Raw genomic sequence first — 26,525 nt, 5'->3', positions numbered from 1 at the left:
CTTTGGTCATTGTTGTTTATCCATGATTTCAAATAACAATCCCCCAATGGCTTTTTAATGCAAATCATTAGCCCAAATTATGCAAAGTTACTACTTGAGCACTAGTTAAAGCCCAAATTACGAAAATAACGAATTGAGTTTAAATCATTTGCTGACAGCTTGGTCCCCCCCAGTTAAAAAATTCTATCTGCGCCCCTGATACAGACAGGTGACTTTTTATCAGGGCTGAAGCTAAACTCTGCAGGACAGTGGCCCTCCAGGACCGATGTTGCCTATCCCTGCTGTACAGGCAATGAAACACAAATGTGGACATATGTATACATGTATGACAAAAATAAACAATAAATACAATGCACATGACACATCATAAACATGATTAAAAGTTAGAATTAGTTACTTAATATTAATGCAATCATTCATTCAATCTTGACTTATTTTGAATCGGTCATAAAACAATTCACTTAAGTTGTTAACTGGAGGCTCTGACCCGATCACTGATTCAGTGAGTTTTTAACTCAATAACAGCTTTAGCCCATTTGGCAAATAAATAGTTAATTGCGGTTTGTGAACAGATTCAACAGTTTCATCATAAAAATGATTCGTTCAAGAACCAGACATTGCCATCACGTCTCAAAATGGGTTTCAATTTCTTCAGTTCGAAATAGTGAGGAACAGTATGTTTTTATTATACTTTATTATATTATTCTCAGTAATTTAGCAAAAGTTTCCCAAAATTAAGCAAATACAAATACTTAAGGTGGTTACATAAGTAGAAGCTACACAGTATGTTCATGTTTTTGTATGTATAACATATTGTTTATCTTTATATTCAAAATGTTATATTTAACACATTAATTTCATTGTATCATTTTTGCAGTTGTAAGTCCTCTGTAACTACACTTTTGCCATCTTCGTATGTGCTGCAGTTGAAGTTTCTGTGCCGCCTTAGCAGTGTAAAGACAGCATTAGACAATAATAAAATGTCTGTAATGAATTTTATTCAAATATTTACAAAGAACATCCCTTTAATAGATCTACAATCAGAACAACCCTCTAAATATAGTGTTTACCACAAATACAACAACAAAAAACCTTAAAATGTGCTGTAAGAACAAAACTGAAATATCAAAGAGCTAAAAAAAAAAAGTACTTCTAAGTGTAGTGTTTTTTTTGTTTTTTTTTTTTTTACCAATTCTTTAACATACATCTTCATTCAAAGTATAAAGTGACTTACATACAACATATTTGGTTTCTTTTCTTTGAAATTCAAAACAATTGCCTAAAGCAGGATGTAAAAAAATAACACAAAAACTCCAGTAATACATTATGGCCTAAGGATGAGTTCAGCGTCCAGAGTTGATGTCAGGTGTCAGTGCTTTTGGAGCTGAAGGGCGCTTGAAATTCCACACGATGCCCAAAAAATGTTTATGAGCACACTTCATCATGGAATTGTCAATATAGACACAGATAATACTTCACACGACTGAGAATTGCAATTGATCGGGCAGACAATAATGTCTCTTCTGTATACTAATATTTAAACTGTCCCTCCTCAGGTCTGTGAGGAAGAGGATTGCAAAGCAGAGCAAAATGTAGCAAACAATTACAGAAAAGCTTATTTGCATCATTCACACACTCAAAAACTTAACAGATACACACACACACACACACACACACACTTGATAAATCCAGCAGAAATACATGTACTGCGATGGTAATTTTCTAAATCAGTATTTTTTTCCAGTAAAAAATAACTAAACATACTCAAAACAAATTTACTTGAATATTAAAAAATTAATTTAGAGATTTTTTTTTTTTTTACATAAATCTAATCATATTTTAAGATTAAGATTTACACTTAATATTCAGAAAATGTTGTTTATCACGTAAAATTCATCTTGTTTTGAGGATGTTTACATTATTGGGAAATGAGATAAAAAATACAGATTAAGAACATGATTTTTTTTTTTTTGCAGTCTGCTTCGATGGCCCCTAGCAAACAGCAAACGGCGCTCTCTCGTCTCAGTCACCTCTTGTTTTAGATTCCGCTTTTATTTTGTTGTGTAGCAGACGTCAGCCAGTGGTCTGAATTTGGGGCCAAGAGTGTTCAAAAATTCCAGTGATTCCGGTTCACCCAAGATGCTACAACACCCTACAGAGCCTGCAAGAGAGCCTGCCCCTTCATTACCATAAGTCTTCAGAAGATCGTCCGCGTACCTCCCCTCCTCCTCCCCTCCAAAGTAAGCCAGTTTCTGTCACAAAACAAGGGTCAAAATTAGGTCACATGAAAACATTTTCAGTGGGGCATGAAAGTGTAAAATATGACTTTCCTGTGTGAATGAATGTGTAAATAACATTACTTTGCTAGTCAGATTATATTACTAGGGCTGCCCCCATAATAGTCGATCAGTCGACGAGGAGAGGCTTAGTCGACCAAATTTTAATTACTTGGTTGGCCACAGAAAAAAAAACTCAACAGGATTTGGCGAAATCACGTAGTCCATGCAGACAGATTGTTAACATGGCTGGTCCATGTGGTAATTATAATGAGAAGGAAATCCAAACATTTGCCTATCATGCATTGTCTTCAAAGGTGGCTTATAATTTGAAACAAGTAGTAGCGTGTAAGTGGCTGCTCGCTCTAACGTTATATAACATATAAGGTGCATATCCAAGTGTTCGTGTGGAGTGTAGAAGAAATTAGTACTGAGCTTACTGCATGATGCTTAAAGGGTTAGTTCACCCAAAAATGAAAATTATCCCATAATTTACTCACCCTCAAGCCATCCTAGGTGTATATGGCTTTCTTCTTTTAGCCAAACAGTTATATTAAAAAATATTCTGGCTCTTCCAAGCTTTAAAATGGGAGTGAATGGTTGCTAGATTTTGAAGCTCAAAAAAGCGCATCCATCCATCATAGAAGTAATCCATACGACACCAGGGGATTAGTAAAGGCCCTCTGAAGCGAAGTGATGCGAAAAATATCCATATTTATAACTTTATAAACTGTAATCATACCATTCACTCCCATTATATAGCTTGGAAGAGCCAGGCTATTTTTTTTATATAACTCAGATTGTGTTTGGCTGAAAGAAGAAAGTCATATACACCAAGGATGGCATGAGGGTGAGTAAATTATGGGATAATTGTCATTTTTGGGTGAACTAACCCTTTAACTTAATGTCCACTTCTATCTAAAGATGCATCCACTGCAGTCAGCATAGTCAACTTCATCTCTGCAGCCAACCCTGACTCAGAAAACACTTGTTTATTGATACATTATTAAAATGCTTCGAGATTCTCCTTTCTGTTATCTTCTAACACATTCATAATCATCACGGCAGGCTTTATGCATGCGCTAGATCTTAATTCATATTTTAAAGGCTCAGTAATATGGTTTAGTATTTCTCTGTAATGTAGAACAATGTTAGCAATGCTACTTATAACATTCTTCTTGAAATATTTATTAAGGGGTAGCCCTAATAATTACTATGTTAGATTTGTATTAAACATATGTACAGGTGTTGGTGAAAATTTCTTCATATATTATTGTTAACTTGATTAAAAATGTCATGTAAGTTAAGCTCACTCTCTCCAAGTAGCGGCCATTAGTATTCCATGTGTCGAGAGTATTCGTATTTGAGAATTTCTGGAACCCGGCGTTGCCATACAGGTTGTTATCATAGCGTCCAGATGTGTAGTACTTTTCTGTCCCAAAATCTTGAGTGGTGGTGTTATACACGCCGCCTCCCTGGAAAAACTGCTGCCCGATATTTCCTGAAGTCACGTTTTTAATGGTGCCACTCTGGTGTGACCCGTCCATGGCATCTGTCCCAGGAATTATCATCAAAGCTCCCTCCTTCTAAAGAGAGAAAGGCATTCACACAAATATGGTTAAAGTTTCCTTGTGGTTTCTCTGATTAATTAAACCATTTAAAAGGAGGTGTTTTTCTTACCACTTCTTCGCCAGGAGCCTCAGTGTTGGATTTCAGCAGCATTCCTCCTGTTCCAGTATCATCATTGAGGTACAACTTGTCTCTCTTAGTACTGCATATGAAGATAACTAACAGACCTGAAATGGCAAAAAAAACAGAGGGCAGTGAGATAAAGAGAGTCAGATCCAAAAGTCTAAGACTGCATTTCAAATCTGATAATTGTTTTTATTTTAGCCTGAAGCCAAAAGTTCATCAATTTTGAAAGACAGAAAACCAAGAAATTCTGAAATCCATGATAAAATTCCAATTCAACAAACGTGTGTGTGTGTGTGTGTGTGTGTGTCTATATGTGTGTGTCTATATATGTATGTATGTATGTATGTATGTATGTATATATATGTGTGTATATATTTTTTTCTCGAGCAGCAAATCAGCATATTATAATGACTTCTGAAGGATCATGTAACACTGAAGACTTGAGTAATGATGCTGAAAAGCATTGCATTCACAGGAATAAATGACATTTTCAAATTATCAAATTATTTTTACTGTATTTTTGATAAATGCAGCCTTAAAATGAGCCCTTATTTAAAAAAAAAAATATTACAAAACTCTTACCTTAAAATTGTGTCTATATATAAATATAAGTTTATGTAAATCTATGCAAATATACTGCATGTATATTAAATATATAAAATAAATGCCAGAAGGGGGCACTCACATAACAGTAGCAACAGCAGGCTAGAGAGCACTAAGGCAAGGACGCCCAAACTGCCCAAAGAGGTAGAGGCACTTCGAGCCCCACATATTCCCGCTCCATTTACCTCCCTCTCACAGGAGCACACTCGCACATTCACGGTCTGCTCTTTCCCGAATCCCTGCAGATCCTTCACCATGAGTGGGACAGAGTAAAGACCGTTTGGCATGGGCACTGCCTGTTCCAGCACCACGGAGGAATCTAAATCAGAGGAGGACATGATATCTGTGATCATTCTGCAGCATTGACGCTTTCAGTTTATCAGCCTTTGTTTGTCAAGTTATAGCAATATTGAGAAATAATAAAAAAGAAAATGCTGATAAATCAAATTCTAAATCTGTAACCCCCAGCCCCAAGAAACATCACTACCCTCTATCCTTACCTGTTTTATCCTTCAGTTTCCACTTCCCATCATGCTCTGCTCCAAATTCGAAAATGAAGGGAGTGGAGAACGGTGACTTGTCGAGGTCCACAGCTTCAACCAGAACTGAGCTCAGCACATCACCCTTACTACACATGACCAGTTCAGTACCCGGAATCACAGGCATGTTGTCATTCTCATCTTCGATCTGGAGTATTACCATCCCCTTTCCTGCCTTCTTACCTGAGGAAAAAGAGATTCCAGTGAGTCCCATATGAATTTAGGGACACATTGTCAGAATTTAACTAGTTGACCATGCTGTAAAGACACACACCATAGCAGACTTGATTATTTGTCTTTAAAGACATGAAACATTCTGAGAAAATGAAATCTTAATGAATAATAAGGTAATTGCGACTTAAAGGTGCATTGCGCAAGTCTCTGAGTTTTTGCAGAACTATGCCCCCTCTGGCGACAAGCGAAACTGCAATATAGGCAATTTAATAGGCCCAGTCTCAAATTTCGACCCGAATCCCTCTTATTTATTTTACTGTACAGGATTATAGAGGCAATCGCAGTGATCAGAGAAGGATTAATTCAGCCCATCAGGCAATTGTTCAAGCATGTGGGTTAGAAAAACTGGTATTTTTAACATGAAATGTTGCGCAATGCACCTTTAATTGTGACTTTATATCTCACAATTGTAGTCTTATTTCTTGTAACTGAAAACTTCATCTCAAAATTGCAACTTTGAATCTTATAATAAATGCAAGTTTATATTTCAAAATAGCGACTTTCTAACAATTATGGCTTCACATCTCACAATTATGACTAACTGTAACTTTTTAAAGTGTCACAATGTGACAAAATCACCCTTTTTTAAGGTTATACGTACATACATGCATAATTTTTTGTGATCCGTTTCTAAAAAGCTGTGACCAGTTTCACAGCCCACCAATAAAATTTGGTCGTCAAGCAGCAAGAACGCCATTAGCAACCTACAGAAAAGCAACCTGATGACGTCCAGAGATAAATGGCGTATAAGAGTTCAAGAGAGACGAATGTACTCCAGCTCTTCCTAGAATCTCATTCAACATCAGTCAGTGTTTAGAACATTAGAACATGTACTATCAGGTAGGACATGCTGATCATCAGACAGTAAGAAATGTTACATCACACGCCAAAACTCACTTCTCAGAGGCCTTGAGCTATTTCTACCCAACCACACCCAACCAAATGGTCTTTCATTAACAGTCAGAGAAAACACACCCTTATTCATAGAACAAAAGGTTACAGAGTTTACAGAGTGTACTCAAAAATACACAAAGATTTCAGTTCTGCATAGGTGTGTTTTGTGCTGAATGTCCACAGATTATTAAGTTAATGGCTTAAGCTTGATTCAAGTATGTGATTGTCCAGACTCACTATCATCCACTGCTCTGATGGTTATGTTGTACTGGTCCTGGTGGACCAATGGTGATTCTCGGTCAATAGTGTTGGCTGTTCTCAGTTCTCCAGTGCTCTCCACCACAGTGATCCAGTTACCTGGGTCAGTCATCTTATAGTACCTTACACATAGAATAGAAAAGTGAGAAAGTACATTCAAAATGTGGCATAAAGTTTTCAAATTCATGTCTTTGGGAGCATTTACATTAGGCATGTTCTTGCTAGTCAGAGCGCAACAGAATAGAAGATCAAAAACCACCTGAATGCGTATAGTGGTGCTTTAAAAATAATGATTTTGTTAGCTAAAAACAAAACCGACATCATCAGTGAACATACTTTATTCCATTGCTGTTCTTGGTCTCTGGGTCCAGAGCTTTATAGGTTCCAATGACAGTTCCATTGGGAACGTTCTCCTTGACTTTGAGATATAAAATGGTAGGGTTGAACTCTGGTCCTTCATCTTCATCTCCTACAGTGAGCTCTAATGGCACAGAGAGCCAGGAGGCATCAGTACCAACCAGTGGAACCGCATTACGGGCAGTTATTTCCAGCTTCACCACTGGAGTTTTTTCAAAATCCAATCCCTGAAAGGAGAGCACAAAGGGAATGAGAACATTCAGAACCTACTCTACACAAAACTAACTTGTTCTCAATAGCATAAATACTGTGAAGAGCTGTCAAAAGCTCTGCCTTGAAGAGCAGAACTTGTGTTTGCCTGTCTGGTGGATGTACTTTGTATAACAAGGTGTGGTTGGACTGCACATGCATATCCAACAGACAAGCATTTTCACACACAGCCTTAAAATGGTGAGCTAACCGTGCAGAGCAGCTATAAATAAAACCAACACAACCCTGTCAGAGAGTGAACAAGAGCTCTCAAGATAATGACTATGACCCTCTGCGGAAGCTATCGCAAAACGAACTTAGCAAAGTGCAAATTCTGCAAAACTGACTCATCAAGGACATATGGGGCTTATTTCTTGCCAAAAATGTTATTTTCAGATGCTGGTAACTTTCTCTACAGACTAATATTTGAATTATTTCACCTTCATGACATACAGAAGCCCCTCGTTGGTTTTGGGGTCCGTCTCCATCCTGAATTGTCCACTCTCATTTCCTTTGGTGACCTCAAAGATGGCCGTCCAGTTGACGGTGTTCACCAAATCCTTGTCTTCCACTGGGATCCTAGTAACTAGCACATTTTCTTGGTTCTCCTTGACGTTGGCTTTGTACTGTTTAAAAAAAAATTGGATTGATTCTTTAAACAATAGATACCACACTTTACAACATACAGCCTTCCAGTTGTAGATGTTAATTATGAAAATACCTCAAAATGTTAGCTTTACAGTGCTATTCTTGTTCTGATTTGTTTAGTAGTTAATTTGTTTTCTTATATTGCTGTTTAGACAATAAAAGGGCCATACCAACTTCTCTTTAAAGGTAGGAGGGTTATCATTAACGTCTGTGAGAGTAATCACAACTGTTCCTCTGTTGAAGAGCCCATTAGGATTGCCACCCATATCTCTGATCTCTATGTTAACAAAGACTTTGTCCTGAGCCTGAGTGGGAGGAACAAAAAACATTACCATTTACAGTACATTATTCCCAGACTGAACACATCTGAAAATACAACACAGAAAGACATTGTAGATGCAACACCAGCCCTATAACACACTAACACATGGATCTATTGAAGGATAGAAAAATACCTCTCTGTCTAAAGTGTTGGTTTTAGCAGTCAATTTTCCAGTAAAAGGTTCAATGGAGAACATGTCAGTAGCATTGAGCAGAGTAAACTTGATCAAGATGTGTGTGGTGTTTGCCTGATCTTTATCTGTGGCATTCACTTGTCCAATAGGAGTACCTGAAAAACAGAATACAAATATACTTAAACATGCAACAACAACAAAAAATCACAGTCAGTTTATTCAGGTTTGGTTCAGTATAATTTACTGCATTTCTCAGTTAGCACAAGAATTATCTCACAAAAATCTAGCAAAACCTGTCAAAAATGTCTGGGTCATATTTCACCCCAAAATATCATAAAAAAATTAATAAGAAATAAATTAGTAATTATAAAAAAAAAAAAATATATATATATATATATATATATATATATATATATATATTTTGTGAAAATTGTTTTCATTAGTTAAAATAAAATATAAATTTGAGATGAAACAGTTCAACTTAAAAAACTTGGCAACTAACTGAAATAACAGTTAAAGTACTAATTTGTTTAAAAGTAGTAGTAAATTAGTATTTGTTTCACCACCTTTAATATATACTTACTTTTAAAGTAGTAAAGTATATATTAAAGTTGGCAAAACAAATACTACCATGATGTATAAGTACTATAGAGTTTTTATGAGAATAAATTAATAAGAATATAAGAAAAATCATCTTTTTTATATTACGGTGATAAGAATTGTTATGAAAATAATATAAAAAATTAAATGGGCCTAAAACAGGCTTTATAAATGTCTAAAATATTAATTCTTATTTCCATCTTTTGATTTTGGTGTGATATACTGTATGATCTGGACTTGATAGGTAAAAAAATGTCTCTTTACCTGCCCGGCACCGTTCTTCTACAGAGAAAAAGCGACCTCCAATAAACTCAGGGGCATTGTCATTCTTATCCACCACATTCACAGTGATGGGCAGAAATGCATCAACTTCCCTGCCACTTAGGTCAAACACACGAGCTATAAACTACAACAAGAGGGACGAGAGAAGCAGACATATTCAGTTGTACTGATGCTGTAATCATACTCCAAAACATTAGCTGCTGCACCGTTCTCTGTATAAGGCCTGGAATATAGAGCCTCACATTGAATTGTGGGTACTGCTCACGGTCGACGGCCCTGGTCACCTTCAGCATGCCATTTGTCTTGTCCAGCAGGAATAGGCCCGCAGGATCTGTCGTAACACCCTGTCCATCGATCTGATAATACACTGTGTAATTTACAGAGGAATCAGATGCAATCTGTGAAGAGACACAAAGCAATGTACAGTAAGCAAAAAAAAAAACATGAAGTATAACAAAAGGTCAAATTGAGATCAAGGAAGGGAGGATGAAACTGGAAGGGAGTAATAGAATGACTTAAGTAGAGATGTATCTAATGTTACTCGGCCTCACCATCTCCAGGTCCTTTGGGAATGGAGGGCTGTCATTCTCAATAATAGAGAAAGGCAACGGTCTCCATCTTCTCTTAATGCGCTTGTGAGCCACACTGCTGGACTTCTGAGATGTCTGAAGCCAGGACATGTAGAGAAACATTACTTATGCTACTGATCCAGATCATATGGTTTATGGTTAAGAAATACAGACTGAAGTTTTACCTCATCTTTACAGGACAAGATAATGTCTACCCTCCAATCCAAGCCGCTCTCATCCTGCACCAGTACAGAAAACCGTTTTGTTGTAATCACCAAACCACGAACTGTGATAATGGTTCCATCTGTATTTACAGCGAAGTCAGGGTCGCTGGAAGTAAAGGCCACGGGCTTGGCCGCACAGCCTTTGAGGGTCACTGTGAAAAAATGAATAAATAGTAACATCAGGTAACTATTCCACAGCTAAGCCTTATGTCTTTCCAAAACCATAAGTAGTTTGAATCTATTGTTGTGGGCATGTGTCTACCAATGAGTGGGCACTAAAGCTTTCAAGCTTCAAAAAGGTTGCGCCATAAAAGTATCACCATTACTGTTAACTAAAACTAAAAATGTTTTTTTTTTATTTTAATAAAGCTAAAATACAATACAATTAATATTAGTTGAAAGCAACTAACTGCAATAAAATAAGTTTAAAATAAAATAAAATAAAACTGAAATAAAAATAAATTCAAGCGAAATAGAAACAAAAGACCTTTCATTTTCATGTGACTTTTGGGATACTTTAATGCTGCTTTGTGTCCATTTGAAGGTCACAAAGAAATTCCCACAGGTTTGGAATGACATGAGGGTGAGTAAATAATGACAGAAATGTCACTTTTGGGAGCAAATTGAGAGCAATTATTTTACCAATAACTAACCAATTAGCTACTGTTATATTATGTAGCTTAATTAACTGCATCAACTGAAGGAAAAACTTAATCTGTAGAAAGTCAGACTAGGTCAATTCATGTCATTCGGACAAAAAGGATTAGTGAAACCACAAAACGTACATTCTTCTTTCCCCTCAGAGATGACATAACCGGAGGGCAGTCTCTTAGGAACCTGAGCAAGCACAGGCCTCAACTCACAAGACTCAGCGCTCTGAAACAGCACCTGAAGGAAGAATTGAAAGTGAGTGAGAGGAAGAATAAAGGGGAGAATCACATTCCACAGTGCGACTGAGCAAAAGTCTCACGTGTACAAGGCAATTATGAAGCTTAAACCATGACTTCCAATCCTAATACATCAGAATCATTTTAATTGTAAATGAAACTTAAGATCAAAAGAAGGAACTAGATTGCATTATACAAATATTTATTAACATTATATAGGCTACTCATTGTTGTAATAGTATACTACATACTATTCTGTATTGGAGTGATTGGTTTAGACTGCAAAAAAAAGAAAGAAAAAAAGCATGTTTTTAATCAGTGACTTATTTTCTTGTTTTACACTCTTTGTCCATCACATTATATGAATTACCACCTCTGATTATCGGTTACTTGTTACATTCATGCCTAAACAGCAGCATAGTATGAAGGCATTACATGTGTGGCAATCAAGCAGTGATAACCCGAAACAATCACTGGCATTAATCAAGAATGACAGGTGACTAATACAAATATATTAAGAATTAGAACAACATCAAGTACTCTACATGCTGCTCAGTGGTATTCTGTCTCATTTCATGGTGTAATGTGATGGGTTTCAGACAGATATAGGCTACATATCAGCTTTATCTTATCTTGAAATCCGCCCAACTGTCCAGTGGAACCTGTAGATCTACAGACTTGAAAATGTTGCTTTAGTAGAATGCTGAAGTATTTACTGTGATAAGATTTACTGTGACTGTGTCTTCATGTGATTTTTACTGATGCCAAACAAAGAGGCAATAAAAAATATGTCATTAAAACTTGCAGGAAATAAAAATGTTGTTTACCACAATGTATATAACAATATCAAGAAATCACTCGGTTGAAAACTTGCATTTGGGATTTAGTGGAATCATCATTAACAAAAACTGACCCCCCATGGACATTGTTTCTGTTATATAAATGAGAAACATTAGATAATCATATATCACCTTTCTTATTAATCAACATTAGTGGTCAGTGAATTGAATGAATGAATGAATGACGGCATTTACGATAGCACTGAGTCTTCAAAGCAAATTAATTCAATGTAAATATTTGAATTTATGGGTGGTACTAAGTAGACCAATTATCCCAACCATTTGGTGAAGGGGGGAAAAATATCAATCAGACTATTCAACTGCACATAACTAACTAGTGAGTACTTCATTATGTTACAAGAACGTTATTTATTTATAAATTTTCAATTTTCAAATAGATTTTCAGTGTTGAAAAAGACAAACATTGAATCAATGTTGATTTTTGGTCAGCTTCATTTTAGACAACTTAAGACATAGTCAGTCCATCTGTTTCCTCATTCAACACTTTTTTCATATTCACATTCATGCTCCTCATTTTGGTTAATGCATTAATGTTGATTCAATGTTGATTCAGTGGTGGTCTGCTATCTGGGTAATGTTTCAACCAAATTACCATATACTACAGTTATTGACTACAATAAAACGTGATCACATGGTATTAACCACAACTGTCATGAATAAAAATGAAATTATAATGAAAGAAATATTCTAATATCAGAAGAAAGTAAAATAAAGTAAAAATTTATAAACATGCTTAAAACTAAATATACATTTATTTGAAAATAAAAATTATAATGATCAGAAAATGTATCCTTACAACAAGATATATTTACTATGTTGTCAAAATGTTTTAAGGATACATTTTATGTTTATTTTACTTATAAAACTATTAAAATATTGACGTTTAAGCAAACATTTGAAAACAAGTATCAATTTTAAATAATTGTGTTTCTAAATTAATAATATTTTATTTTAATAGCGTTTAGATATGTTTAAGAAAATATGTATTAGCCTAGAAGGGCAGGGCATTGGGCAACTAACTAGCATTTTAACGGAAACTATGGTTACCAAGGTAAATCGACAAGGATACGGTAAGAATTCAGGTAGGCCCACACAATACACTTATATGACCTAAAAAATAAAAGTAGCCTACAAAGCAAAAAACAACTTACCAAAGTAAACAGCCAGACCGCGAACAGCACGCGCTCATACATCCTGCTGTGTGTATGTGATCTACAGTGGTTGAATTTCTCTGGACTCCACCACACTGCGTGTATCTCACAGACGAGCTCGGATAAAGTCCTCTGGGCGCGGTATACGGCTCTCATGTCATTGAAGTCTTTATCATGGGTGTGGCATTGCCTCAACCTCTCGCTTGATGTATCAATAGGGCTGAATGGGAGTCTTGAGTAAACTAAACAGGTCAAACTACGCTTTGTCCCTGACTTCCTTAGCTTGGGAAGCTCTGGGAGGCTTAAACTCCACCCCAAACTGCCCCTTAAAACTCTCTCTGAGTTCGTGTGTGTATGAGAGAGTGACAGAGAGAGAAAGAGAGAGAGGGAGGTTATACTTTAACAGAGTAGACTTTCACCTGTTATACCATCTGACTTTCCAGACATGATTAATGCATGACACAATTAATCTCCATCTTTCTGGGTGGAGTGCAGGGGGTGATTATACAGTCATCATTGCATTTACACATTCATCAGCAAATAAAAGAAACTTTTTTTTTTTTTTTTTTTTTTTTAGGTTTTGCATTTTAATCACCCGTTAAGTCCTTTAAAAAAAAAAGAATAAAAAAGCAATCCCAGCTTGAAACCACTCACATGTGCACGCCCTTTTCACGTGGGGCATGATTTATTCATTTTAAATTATTACTTTCATGTTTTTGTGGCTCTGTGTGTCACTGCATGGCTTCAGATTTTCACTGTCTGACACTGGGATGCATTTAGCCTTGTACGGAAGTATGCAGAGTCTTTAAGGAAATCAGGGGACGGGGTGAAAAACAAGTAGAAAATTAGAACAACAAAATGACAGGATACATGCTTCCCTTCAACCAAACTCTTGAAACACTGATAAGAGAGTGACTCAGACTGAAAAAATGACTGAGAGAGACTCATGAGAGCTACAAAAACATCACAAAACACAGAAAGTGTTCAAATAATGATACTATTACGTGCTTTCAATATGGTGCGATTTAACATGAGACTTAAATCCCATGTTTTTGTTGAACTATACTGTAAGTGAGATAATTATTTGGCCATAAAATTAACTTAACCGGGTCGCACCTTCCAGACTTTTTCCAATGATTTAAATCGCACAACCAGTCTGTTGAACTAAATGTCAATTAATAAAAATTATATTAAAATACCAAAAATAAAAAACAGCTGTCCCAAAATTTGCACAACCATGTTACCATATGACAAAATCACACAAATTTATATTAATATATGCATTTATTTATTTGTTTATGTTTGTTTGTTTGTTTGTTTATTGTTTATTTATTCATCATTCATTCATTTATAATAAAGCTGCAAAATTGGCAGATCTAATATAAACTGAATTGAAATCAATGAGCTCATATAATATTTAGTCTGACCTTCTGAGGTTGATTATCATAATTTCTGAAGATTGAGCACCTCTTTCTCAGGTTAAGAAAAGAAAAGAAAAGAAAAGAAAAGAAAAGAAAAGAAAAGAAAAGAAAAGAAAAGAAAAGAAAAGAAAAGAAAAGAAAAGAAAAGAAAAAAGTTTCTGTGTAAAGCACCGTTATTTGAACTTTGTTTTTAAGTGACTATTTACGCAATTTTATTTCTTATACCATTTCAGGCTATATTGATAGTGTCATTTTCTAAAACTAGGCTAGACTTTCTTTGCTGAAAAACAGAAAGGGATTAGTGATATGTGCTGAAACAAACAATGGACAAAGACAGGTAGTGTTTTTCACAGAAAGTTGTATTTCTTGTTCCTGGAGATCATTTAGCGTGTTTTTAGACCCTTTTACTGGAGTGTGTGGAAGCATGACAGCCTGGAGATGAGCATGTTGCAATTGTCATGGTGTTTGTGTGAAGGGGAGGTGGAGGATGGGTCGGGTTCGGTGGAAAGGAATTTGGCAGAGTCCTGTCAGTAGTGTTGAGTCTGTAATTGTGCACACATGCAGCCAAACAGCTCACTGAACTGTTATACATTTACTTCCTTCATTTTACTACAGAGGACACACAGATGTCTGACACTATCAAGAGAAAGTTTGCTGAGAGGGCGAAACCATTGACTTCTCCTATAGTGCTCATGGTGTTGACATCTTGTTAAGTGACTAAATTATGCACATGCACTGTAAGGGAATTTGAACTTATCAAAGGATAATTGGCCTATTTAGTTCTGAATCACTAAAACACTGTGAATGTTAATTCATTAAGTCTTAATGTCTTCAAAGGCATATTTGCCATTGTATAAGTAAGTGGAATTGATGTAAAAGAATTATCAATTGATAAATTTGAATTATTTGTACACTAGTATAACCTGTCTACAAGACAACAAAGCCTTCGCAGCAAGCCTTCAAGGCCAAATGTGTCCTCTGAAACACATCAAGTCAAGTCACCTTAGTGCTTTATACAATACATATAACAGAATCAATGCAAACTTCAAATATGAGAACACTAACATTTCTGCTCAAATCAGTCAACAGAAATTGCTTGGAGAAAATTAAGGGAATATTCTCAGAATGAAGACAGTGTTTCCATAGGTACAACTTAAACAGCAAAGATGGATGGTTTCAGCATTGGTTCACCAAAACTGTTGACTGAATAATTGTTATTGCAACACCTGTCCTGAGGAGCACCCATGCCCCAGGTGAACTGCATGTTATCAGTCTCCACCCCATGACCAAATTTTATCCTTTTCTGAAATGTTGTCCTTCACTCATGCTCAAAACAGCACATGTTTTTCTCAGCACAGATTTGTATGACAGCATGAAATTTCATTATCATAGCAGTAGATTTTTTGTTTGTTTTTGTTTTGTTTATTTGCAAACACTCAGCAAGGTGTTGCAGCAAGGATGAAATACAGGCTGGATCTAGATGCAACAGTAGATTTGAATGAAAACTAACTCAAAATAACACCCTCCAAATACAAAAACAGAGCAACCACTTAAAATAGCCGCAAATAACTATTGGACAAAGAACACTACAAACAGAGGGCTATATTTACAAATGTAGACCAATGAAAGGAAATGAGGAACAGGTGCAGTGCATTAACCAACCAATGAATAACCTTGGTAACAAATACTAACACCAGAAACAGAACAGAAAAAAAAGCAAGTCTAAGAGAGGAGGGCGGGAGGGGGCTGAAGAGGAGGACATCGAGCTGGCAGGGTGGACATGACAGTGGAAGAGCCAGGGAGTGACCCCAAACAGAGCCATCAGGACGCAGGCACATGGCAGAACCAAAGGAGGGAGGAGCCAGGGCCAATAGCCCAACTGACTGAGGTGGAGACAAGGGTGGTAGAGACCCAGGCGGATCTGAGGAGACGAAGACCCAAGAGCGGAATGGGAGGCTCACGGGGCCGAGGAGGAGATGGGGACTTGGCATACTGAGGCGGAGCCGGAGTGAGCGAGGACAACGGTGGAGCCAGAGGGAAGGAAGAGCCCGGTGGAGCCAAAGGGGTGGAGGGACCATAGGCGTAGCCAGAGGACCGGATGTCCATGGCGCAACCAGGGTGATGACTGACTAAGATGGAGCTGGAAGGGGTGAGGGAGCCCGGCGAAGCTTGAGGGATGCCATGATGGAGCCGAGGGAGCGTGGAGTCAAAGTGGAGCCGACGGGTCGACAGCATGAGGTGGAGTCCAGGGCTCGGAGGCCTGAGGTGGAGTTAGGGATCGAAACACCAGGGTGGAGCTGGTAAACTGGAAACCCAAGGTGGAGCCACACTGCTTGGTGGAACCAATGAAGGAGCAGCCCGAAGGGCTAAGGGGGCCAGCGTAGATGGGGCCAAAGAACTGGATGGCATATGCATAGGCATGGTGAGTGGGAGTGGGAGGCATATAATGCCGTCTTTATTTCCACATGAAAGTACATTTATTAATGTTCTATTCTATTCTACACTGTAAAACATACTTTTTTTCAAAGATGTAAATAAAGCAAGGATTATTGGAGTATGTTTTTCATGAAAATACTTTTTCAGTCTTTCTGCAAACTCTGTATTTGGTGGGGTGACTGTGTAATGAAAACACCCATTTTGTAGGTGATAAGAAATAATGATCCTGATATTCTTGATGTGAACATGAACATTGTGTGATGGGTGATGTTGAAGCCCTGAAGGTTCTCTTGACTCTGGGTGTGGCCCTGCCACACCTGCTGATGTGCAACATCTGACTGACAGATGAAATTCACATTAAGTTTTGTCATTATAGCTGAATCATGAGAAAATTTGTGTACGAATCAAGGTGGGGCAAATATCTGAATTTAAGAAATTCCTCACTATCAGCATAGGAGTTGTAAATTGAGATGAATGGAATTGGAATTGGAAACACAAGAAATTCAAAGCGGAACATCAGAGGATTTTTTATTATTTTTTTTATTTTTATTTTACAATTACATTATTAACTTTGCCAGTGTAATATATTTGTAACTTTAATTTGTCAACTGATTAGACATATTTCTCTAATATCGCTATACTTGAACTAAATCTAATACAGTCTACAGTCTTTAATACAGATTTAATTTTGCCATACAGCACCACAAAAAGTCCACACTGTTTTCAGATAACTTAATAAAACTAAATATTGACAAAAATAAATTAGAGCATACTGGGAACAAAGTGTCCTTGCACCATATGGACAATATAATGAAAGTTATAAATAACTATAAATACAAACTGTTGATTCATGTTTTAGAAACGCTCCATTAGCTGTGTATTTACAGTATTTATAATTAATATAGAAATGTTAATCATTTATGCATTCGGTTTGCTGTCTTAATTGAAATTGAGGAACTTAAATTGATGCAATTCTGCAATTCCGAATGCACAACACCAGCGTGAAAGAGAAAGACAAGAGAGAGAGAGAGAGAGAGAACCAGAGAAAGCAAGAGAAAGAGATACCAGTCACTAAACCAAGTGTGAGATGAGATGTGATAACTGTTGACTGTGGACGTACAGCTGCTATTGATACACACTGACAGAACATGTCCCAGATGCCTTCAAACCCCAAGCATGAACCACAAACCACTTTCACTCCCAGAGTTATTTTCAGATTTCTCCCAAATGTTGCTTTATAAAACCTTCAGTATTGTGTAGCACTCCTTTGTTTGAGGTAATGTGCTCTGCCTGCATGAGTACCGATGCATGCATGTAATTCAACACCTGTGTGGTAAGAGAGATCACTCTGTGCTCGGTTTGTTCAGTCGCTGAGCTCAGGTATTTGACGGTCTCTCTTATTTCCTTTCCCCCACTCTGCAGTCTCTCAATGTATTACAATATTTTCTGACTGAAACATGACGTTTTTGGGTCGCTAAAATTTGTTTGGGAGCATTGGAAGTCATCATCAAACGTCACTTGTACTGTACTTTGGGTGTGACATACAGTATGTCGCATATGCATGTGAGATATGCAGATGTATAATAGGTAGATTTGTTTGATGACAGTCAGACAGTGAGTCAGTGGTTTCACCCTAATCGGCCTCTCATAGCAATTAATCAATGTCTTAAAAAATGTCTTCAATTTTCTGATTCTTTCTCAGTGCCTCTATACACACAAATTTAGCTTTTATAACAATTTGAAATAATCTTTTTTTATGTATTATTCCAATTTTATAGAACTGCAACTCATCAGAGAATCCTGAAAAAAATGTATCACGGTTTCCACAAAAATATTAAGCGGCACAACTGTTTTCAACATTTATTATAATAAGAAATGTTTTTTGAGCAGCAACTCAGGATTAGAATGATTTCTGAAGGATCATGTAACTGAAAACTGGTTGCAATACTCCGTTACAAAACAGTTATTTTAAATTGTAATGATACTTTACAATATCACTGTATTTACTGCATTTCTGATCAAATAAATGCAGCCTTGATGAACACAAGACTTTTTCAAAAACATAAAAAATAAATCCTACCGTCCCAAAACTTTTAATTGGTAGAGTCTCTTATAATGTACTGATAATCTGATACTAAAATAATACATAGGCTAAACATTAACTAGTTGTTATTGTTATTTATGTTATAAACTTAATTACCTAATATACATAACATGAACTAACAATGAGCAATACATTTGTTACAGTATTTATTAATTTTTATTAATGTTAGTTAATATCCAGCTGTATTGTTTCTTCATGTTTGTTCACAGTGCATTACCTAATGTTAACAAATACAACCTTTGATTAATAATGTATTAGTAAATGTTGAAATAAATATTAACTAAGATTAATAAATGCTGCAGAAGTAATGTTCATTCTTAACTATCACAGTCTGTAGTACATATAAAAATGTACACAAAATTGAATGTAGATGATTTTAAGCTGGAAAATGTTTATTTTTTATGGGTTTCATCTCTTCTTACAAAATGTCCTTTACAATAACGTTAATTTGATAAACTTTTCTTTTTTTAATTTCTATAAAAATGTAAGACATTTACATTACTTTCGAGATGTGTCCATTTTTTTCCGAAATACTGATATTAAAAACCAATAAAAATTAGAGGATTTTATCATTTTCTTTATGCCATGGAACATTTTGAATTGTTTTCATACACACAAAATATCAATATTTTGCTTTTTATGACAAATATTGTAATAATTATAAATAATTGTGGCAAACAAAAATATGTTTAATAATTAAAATAAATAATTTAATTGCTATGGTAAAGACAGTTTGCGTCGGTAAGGACACAATGTTAATGGAACATGTTACAGATGTAATCTTAACAATAGGTTACTGTAGAGAAAAACAGTAACAGACAAAAACAAAGTCACACACACACACACACGGAGGGAGAGAGATAGAGAAAGAGAGATAGATAGATAGATAGATAGATAGATAGATAGATAGATAGATAGATAGATAGATAGATAGATAGATAGATAGATAGATAGATAGATAGATAGATAGATAGATAGATAGATAGATAGATAGATAGATAGATAGATAGATAGATAGATAAAGATAACTATATATGCGTCCACACCAACGACCGATAACGGTCTTTTTATTCTAAGCACGCGCGCACCCGCGCTGCGGTTTCAAAGTAGCGAAAATGGTCAAACCTGCTAGAATGGATTCTGATTGGCTGTCAGTGTTTTATCGTTTGACAGCTGGAAATAAAAAATCATTCTGAAAGTGATCCCAACGATATCGTTCCTCATATCTTTATCGTTATAGTTGTGCAGATAGCAAACTGACATTGAACCAACATGGAAACGACGTCTCTCCTGACATTGAAACAACATCACTTTGCTCATCGAATTAACGTTGAATCAACGTCAGACACGCCATTCAACCGCATTTCAACATTGAATCAATGTTTTATTTTCAACGTAATAAATAGTAAAGATTGATCCAACGTTGAAATTTGATTGATGATTGATACTAACCTTTACAACTAAGAATCAACGTTGAATCGACGTCTGCCTGCTATCTGGGGTGTGATCTCTGTTATTCTTTAATATGGAGAACGATTTTTAGAATTATATCTTTATCGTTATCTTTAGGCCTATAGTTATCGTCCTTGATGTGAACGGGCCTTTACTCAACCTCAAATTATCCCATCCTAGCTGTATATGGCATTCTTCTTTTAGACGAATACAATCGGAGTTTTATAAAAAAAAATGTCCTGGCTCTTCCAAACTTTACAATGGCAGTGATCAGCTGTATATTTTTTGAAGTCCATCAAAGTGAATCCATCCATGATAAAAGTAGCCTAATCCACACAGCTCTGGGGGGTTAATAAAGGCCTTCTGAAGTGAAGCGATGCATTCGTGTGAGAAAAATATCCATATTTAAAACTTTATCGACTAAAATAACTAGTTTCCGGCAGTCGACTTACGCCAAAAGAGTAACACTTGATGATGAATGACGTAGGTTTGTTTTGCTCTATCCTCTGCACTTCCACATTCGTCATTACGTTGTGCATCAAGGTCAAGTGTTACTCTTTCGCCGTTAATCGATGCGTACGGCCGTCTGCCGGAAGCTAGTTATTTTAGTCGATAAAGTTTTAAATTTGGATATTTTTCTTACACTAACGCATCGCTTCACTTCAGAAGGCCTTTATTAACACTTTAATCATGGATGGATTCACTTTGATGGACTTCAAAACAGAAATGGCCATTCAAAGCTTGGAAGAGCAGGACATTTTTTTAATAAAATTCCGACTGTATTTGTCTGAAAGAAGAATGTCATTTACACCTAGGATGACTTGACGGTGAGTAAATCATGGGCTAATTTTCATTTTTGGGTGAACTATCCTTTTAAATGTACAATCTAATTATAAGCTGGCTCATTTTTACAATAAATGTTGAGTGTTATTTAAAATGTAAATTAAATGGTTATTCATAATTTCTTTCTTCTAAAAACCATGAATTGTACATAAAAATACATATAAAGTGATGTTAAACCATTTATAATGTGCAAGCACAGAATAGTTAAAATAAATAAGTAAAATAAAATAAAACAGTGTGCTAATATGAACAGAACAGAAACCATGCTCTGAAAGAGCATAAAATAAATAAATAAAGATTTACTGGTTATAGTCTTTCGTGAACAGAAATAGCAAGGGTTGGCTAAATCTCTGACTACATGGCTGAGTGCTAGGAAACGGTTGTTTATTTGAGACTAGACACGCCTACCACCTCTCTGGCCTTATCACTGAGCTCAGGTTTCAGTCCCAGCCGTTGCCATGGAGCTGTTTTCTTTTGACAGTGCTCTTAAAGCGACACAAAGAGAAAGAAGGTAAAAGAAAAGAGTGCACTCATACAAGAGAGGAAAGACGGAGAAAGAGAAAGGGAAATGGGAATTGTGGGAGACTGGGAACTGTGACATTCTAAACTTTTGGAAATATGAATTAACAGAATGCTGTTATGAGACTAACCATGAGAACAATTGGGAGCGGACGTGACAGAGCTAGACAAAGAGAAAGAAAGTAATGATGTGTTGAAAAGAGAGAAGGGGAAAAAAAGAGTCGTAGGAATGTACGAGAAATGCAAGGGTGTGTCAAAGGCCAAATGATCATACATAAACACCCAGACAAACTTTCACAGCCTGCATGGAGATATCAGGGGCTCCCTTAATTGATAAACTTTTAATGTATTTTATTATAATTTTTTCTGTTTTTAAGTCACAACACAAAACAAAAGTTAATAAAAATCTTGCACAAAAAAACAAGTCCACAACTTTACTGCACGCAAATCTTTGATAAAGAGGCAGTATAGAGTATCTATTTAAAATTGGACAGATAAAAAAAATAATTATATATATATATATATATATATATATATATATATATATATATATATATATATATATATATATATATATATATATTAAAAAAATAATAATTACCAAGAAAGAACATGATCTTTATTGGATTTGTTGTGCATTGAATATAGTGTTTATTAGCACCAACAGGTGGCACTAATCTATGTGTGGAACAGGATTGTACAACACAATCTCGTTCACATTTGCCAAATTGGTGGCTAAATCATTTGAATTTCAAATCTCAGTCGTACATTTTTGTAACTTCATGCTTACTTTTTTTCAAAATTATTATTATTGTACATTTTCATTCAAAATCATACAAATTAAAATGAACTAAATAAATAGCTGTTATTTTTACCATTGAAAAGCAACTTTGTAGATGTTGACATTTTTGAAAATGTTTAAAACAATTGAATTATTTTTAAGAAAATGACTTTTGTGGTCCAGAACACTTCATTTACCACAGTGGTCACCTGTGTTGAATTTCTTTGAATTACATTTCAATAAATTCCTCTCCCATTCTACATGTAATTCAAATTTCAAATCTTCAAATTCCAAATGATTCAAAATCATTTACATTTTTTAGTACATTCAACTTGGATGTTTAAGTCATTTAAACTTAAAATACATTAAACTGACTTAAAAATGAGTTGAATCTTGTATAACTTAAGTTGAAATTTTGAGTTTACTTAAGTCTAAAAAAAGGTAACTTTTTTTAAGAGTTAAAGCAATTTAAAAACATAAGTTGTCAGCTTACTGATCATATCCAACCCTATCTCACGAGGAATTCGTAACAATTTAACAAATTGGCTAATTCATACGAATTCATACGACCTCACTCGTACGAATTAGTACGATTTTTGCTAAATCGTACATATTTTACGAATTGCTGAATTCGTATGAATTCATACGAATGACCTACCCCTGACCCCGCCCCTAAACCTATCCATCACGTGGGTTTACACAAATCGTACAAATTCGTACGAGTGAGTTCGTACGAATTCATACGAATTAGCCAACTTTTTATCATTCGTACACTGTAAAAAAATTAATCATGAGTCTTGTAATTTTCATTAAAAAAATTTAGGTGATATTATGTATATTTTATTAAGAAAATTCACTAATAACACCAAGAGATGCATTTTTTTCCTATTTTTTTTTTAAGGAAACATACCCAATTTTAAGGCTTGAATTGAGGAACTGATAAACCTCATAAAATTAAGGAAAAGGGGCCTATTTATTTTAAGAGAATTAGCTAATTTATGCGGTTTTATTTAGAGACACCATTGTTTGTTCCCAGCATGCTTTGCACATGGCTGGAAATGGAGAGTAAATCTTGAAATTAAGGGTTATTTCATGTGTTTTTGAGTAAAGGGAAACATCTGTTAATGTTTAATGTTCAGGTACGTTTGGCATTTGAAAGAGTTTCTATTATGTTAAAGTTTTGATCGTTACCATTGTGCAGAAGAGTAGGGCTTATGGTTAGGCTGTGAATAACTGCAATTTACAAATATTCTGATGCATATTGTTACATACAGGTAGCAAAAACTCTGCTAATGATAATGTAGTAACAAGTTTGATTATGTGCTGTCCTAGCAGCATACAGTCTTTTTATAAAACAATATATCTCAAAGTTAATTATAAACGGGTCACATCCATTCACTTGACTTCACACAATTTTGAGAATAAAAAATGCTTCAAATAAAAAAGCACATTTCACTAAATTTATTATGTCATAGACTAAATGATTTATTCAGGTAGATTCCATGAATGAAATCAAGCTTTAACTACTCAAAAATAGTATGTGTAATATTGTTATATTGTTAAATTTTTTAAGTAAATAGCAGTAACATTTTTTACAGTGTACGAATTGTTACGAATTGAATACGAATTTTTTTTTTGCAATGTAAATGAAAATGGATCTAATTCTTCAATTCTGAGTTTTGCACGACCCTGTGGAAGTCATCGCTGTTCTAACAGTTACATTAAACAAAATTAAACTGTCTTGCAACAAATTAAGCTAACCTACCAAAACTAACAAACCTCTCCATGTTGAAGAAGAAAGACTAAAATAGTGAATGCTTCACCCTCTTGAATAAGTAGACTGGTAGAGATTTTGGGAACTTGAAACCCACCCCTTAATCTAACCTAACCCTTACAAATGTATATGCGTAATACCTGGTCTCACTGTTCACACACCCCTAAGCTTTTCCTTACTTAGTCTCTAATTTTAACCAGATCCCTATCCTGGACTACACCAAAACTAACCCTTGAACATTCTAGTGCTGGGAACATATTTAGGCCACATCCATATGTGCGGTGTGAAATATATGTTCCTCCACAACCGCAAATTAAAATAACATCTCAGCACTGCACATGAGTACATGACGAGTATGAGAGCATCGGTGAGCGTTGAAAACTAGGGCGTTGTCTCCTGAGCGATCACACACCTTCCCTCAAACACACCCTGTATAAGCCAGCCTGGCACTCCTAATGGCTCTTACTGATTTCATCATGAGTCATACAATCATTGTGCACAGGCGACAAGCGTGTGCATGCAACTGTCTACAGATACAGACTTGTTACTGTTTATCATCCAAACACAAGGGAGTTTCCTGCAGGACTGGTTTTCTGTACTCTGTGTTTTTTACATTCTCCATCCAAGAACAACATTAGACAAGAAAAAAAATTAAACGAACTACTTCCTAAGAATTTATCTTGAATTCTCTATTACCACAGTGGCAAATTGCTGTTTTAAGTTTAAACTTCAGGTAAATTATGTTAGATTTGAGCTTAAAACAAGGGCAGTGTGAAAATAATAAATAATTCTGAATATATTCTCTAAAAAAAGTCTTTTTCTTCTCAAGTAAATGTCTTGTTTTAAGGATATATTTTTTTTACTGGAAAACATTAATATTATTTTTTTTGTTTTTATTATTTGGCTGATAATTATTTTGCTGCATAAGCTAACCCATAGATCAATGTAAATTTTCACAAAGTTGATGGAGCTATTACTATTTCTATTTTTCCAATTAACGTTAATTTCTGATATGTCTAAAGGGTTTGACCTGCAGTAAATGTCATGGAATCCCTCTTTTTCTTTCCTTCTCTCTCTTTGAGTGTCTTTGTAAAGCAGATTTATGACGGCTCAGACAGCGCAGGCTTCATCTGAATGGAAGTCACATTCAGGATAGTCTTTAAATGTGTGCAAATGGCAAAGACTTGCTATTCAGACCCTCTCTGCAGGGCCCCTGTAACCACCCTTGGAAATCCTTAACCTTCATATATCCCTCTCTTCGAGACCCCAAGGCCCTTTTAACATCTCTAGAAACATACTGAATTCTAAATTTTACACTTCATGACATGATGATTTGAAATTGGTTTCATTGTATTTTTCGAATCGAGACAAAGTCAGCAAAGCGAACGGTTACTGGGAGTGAGTAAGTGAGAGACAGATTGGCAGAAAGAAAGAATAAACAGCTAAAGTGGTCTCGCCCAATCACTTCTTTCTTTTTCCAATCTACACCTCAAGCAAGCAGGCATGCCATAACTTCACCATTTCCAAAAAAAGCCCTCTCTTTTCCACCGAAGTGCATTAGCTTTAACAACCAAATAAGTTCACATGCCAAATAAAACATGTTCAAACTATTTTTCAGGAATAATCCTTTGTACAATTCCATGTAATTCAATAGAAAAGGATTTGCTGTTTAGTTGCATAGAAGGGCAAACCCTCAGACACGTTCAGACATTTATGACCAACTTTTAATAAGCACATGCTAAGGTGTGAGCTCAGGTGTGATTACTAATGAAGATCAGCTCAAAGAATACAGCTTCTGATCTTTAATGAAGTTAAATCCTGGCTTTTCATAAGAACCTCATCCTTATGCGAAATGATCGGTTATTTGTGATTTAAAAATGAGTGATCTCAGAATTATTTTAAGATGTATTGTTTCAATTAAACAGCATAAAACTGCTGATGTCAAAACATCCACGTGATATAGTACAACATAATGTTTAAAATTGCTGTTAATGAGCATGGTGGGTCATTTGCAAAAGCATGACTTTTGCGTCATGAACATGTATGCGCCGCAACTTTAATATGATGTATGTGTATTTATAAAGGCATATTAGCACATATGTTTTTACATTGCTTTAAATCATCAAAATAAGTTGAGCAATTTTCATAAGTTACAAGATTAATCTTATTTATAAGTCAGTTTAGTGTAATTTAAGTTGAATTGACTTAAAAATCCAAGTTGATTGTACTTGAAAATTTAAGGCAGCAACTTTAATATATAACATATATATATAATATATATATATATATATATATATATATATATATATATATATATATATATATATATATATATAAACTATTATTAATCTGTACATAAATTAAATAAATTAAATAAATACAAATTTTCAGTCATTTTCTAAAAAACAATTTGG

At 35.3% G+C, this 26,525-nt stretch overlaps 1 protein-coding gene across 1 annotated transcript; it reads right to left on the bottom strand.

Moving 5' to 3' along the window:
- Positions 1-687: 687 nt before the first annotated feature.
- On the bottom strand, positions 688-13,099 carry dsc2l (desmocollin 2 like). Its single transcript, XM_081379615.1, has 16 exons — positions 12,782-13,099; positions 10,669-10,771; positions 9,845-10,035; positions 9,642-9,755; positions 9,333-9,488; positions 9,073-9,214; positions 8,209-8,363; positions 7,924-8,058; positions 7,546-7,731; positions 6,836-7,083; positions 6,479-6,621; positions 5,075-5,296; positions 4,657-4,893; positions 3,957-4,072; positions 3,590-3,862; positions 688-2,252 (listed from the first exon to the last, which is right to left on the bottom strand). Exons 1-16 carry the CDS (start codon positions 12,935-12,937, stop codon positions 2,052-2,054), a joined length of 2,778 nt encoding a protein of 925 aa, XP_081235741.1. The 5' UTR covers positions 12,938-13,099; the 3' UTR covers positions 688-2,051.
- Positions 13,100-26,525: the final 13,426 nt, after the last annotated feature.

Source organism: Scardinius erythrophthalmus, assembly GCF_964197995.2.
Source record: "Scardinius erythrophthalmus genome assembly, chromosome: 11".
Taxonomy (NCBI): domain Eukaryota; kingdom Metazoa; phylum Chordata; class Actinopteri; order Cypriniformes; family Leuciscidae; genus Scardinius; species Scardinius erythrophthalmus.
Note: the sequence above shows the minus strand (reverse complement) of the source record. Positions and strands in the feature narration are given on the sequence as shown.

Excerpts from the sequence above, each read along its gene's own strand:
- dsc2l (XM_081379615.1), bottom strand. The coding sequence starts at position 12,937 with ATGAGAGCCGTATACCGCGCCCAGAGGACTTTATCCGAGCTCGTCTGT. Across the intron at positions 10,772-12,781 it reads CGGTCTGGCTGTTTACTTTG|GTGCTGTTTCAGAGCGCTGA; the intron begins GTAAGTTGTTTT and ends TTCTTCCTTCAG. Across the intron at positions 2,253-3,589 it reads ATGGCCGCTACTTGGAGAGA|AAACTGGCTTACTTTGGAGG; the intron begins GTGAGCTTAACT and ends GTTTTGTGACAG.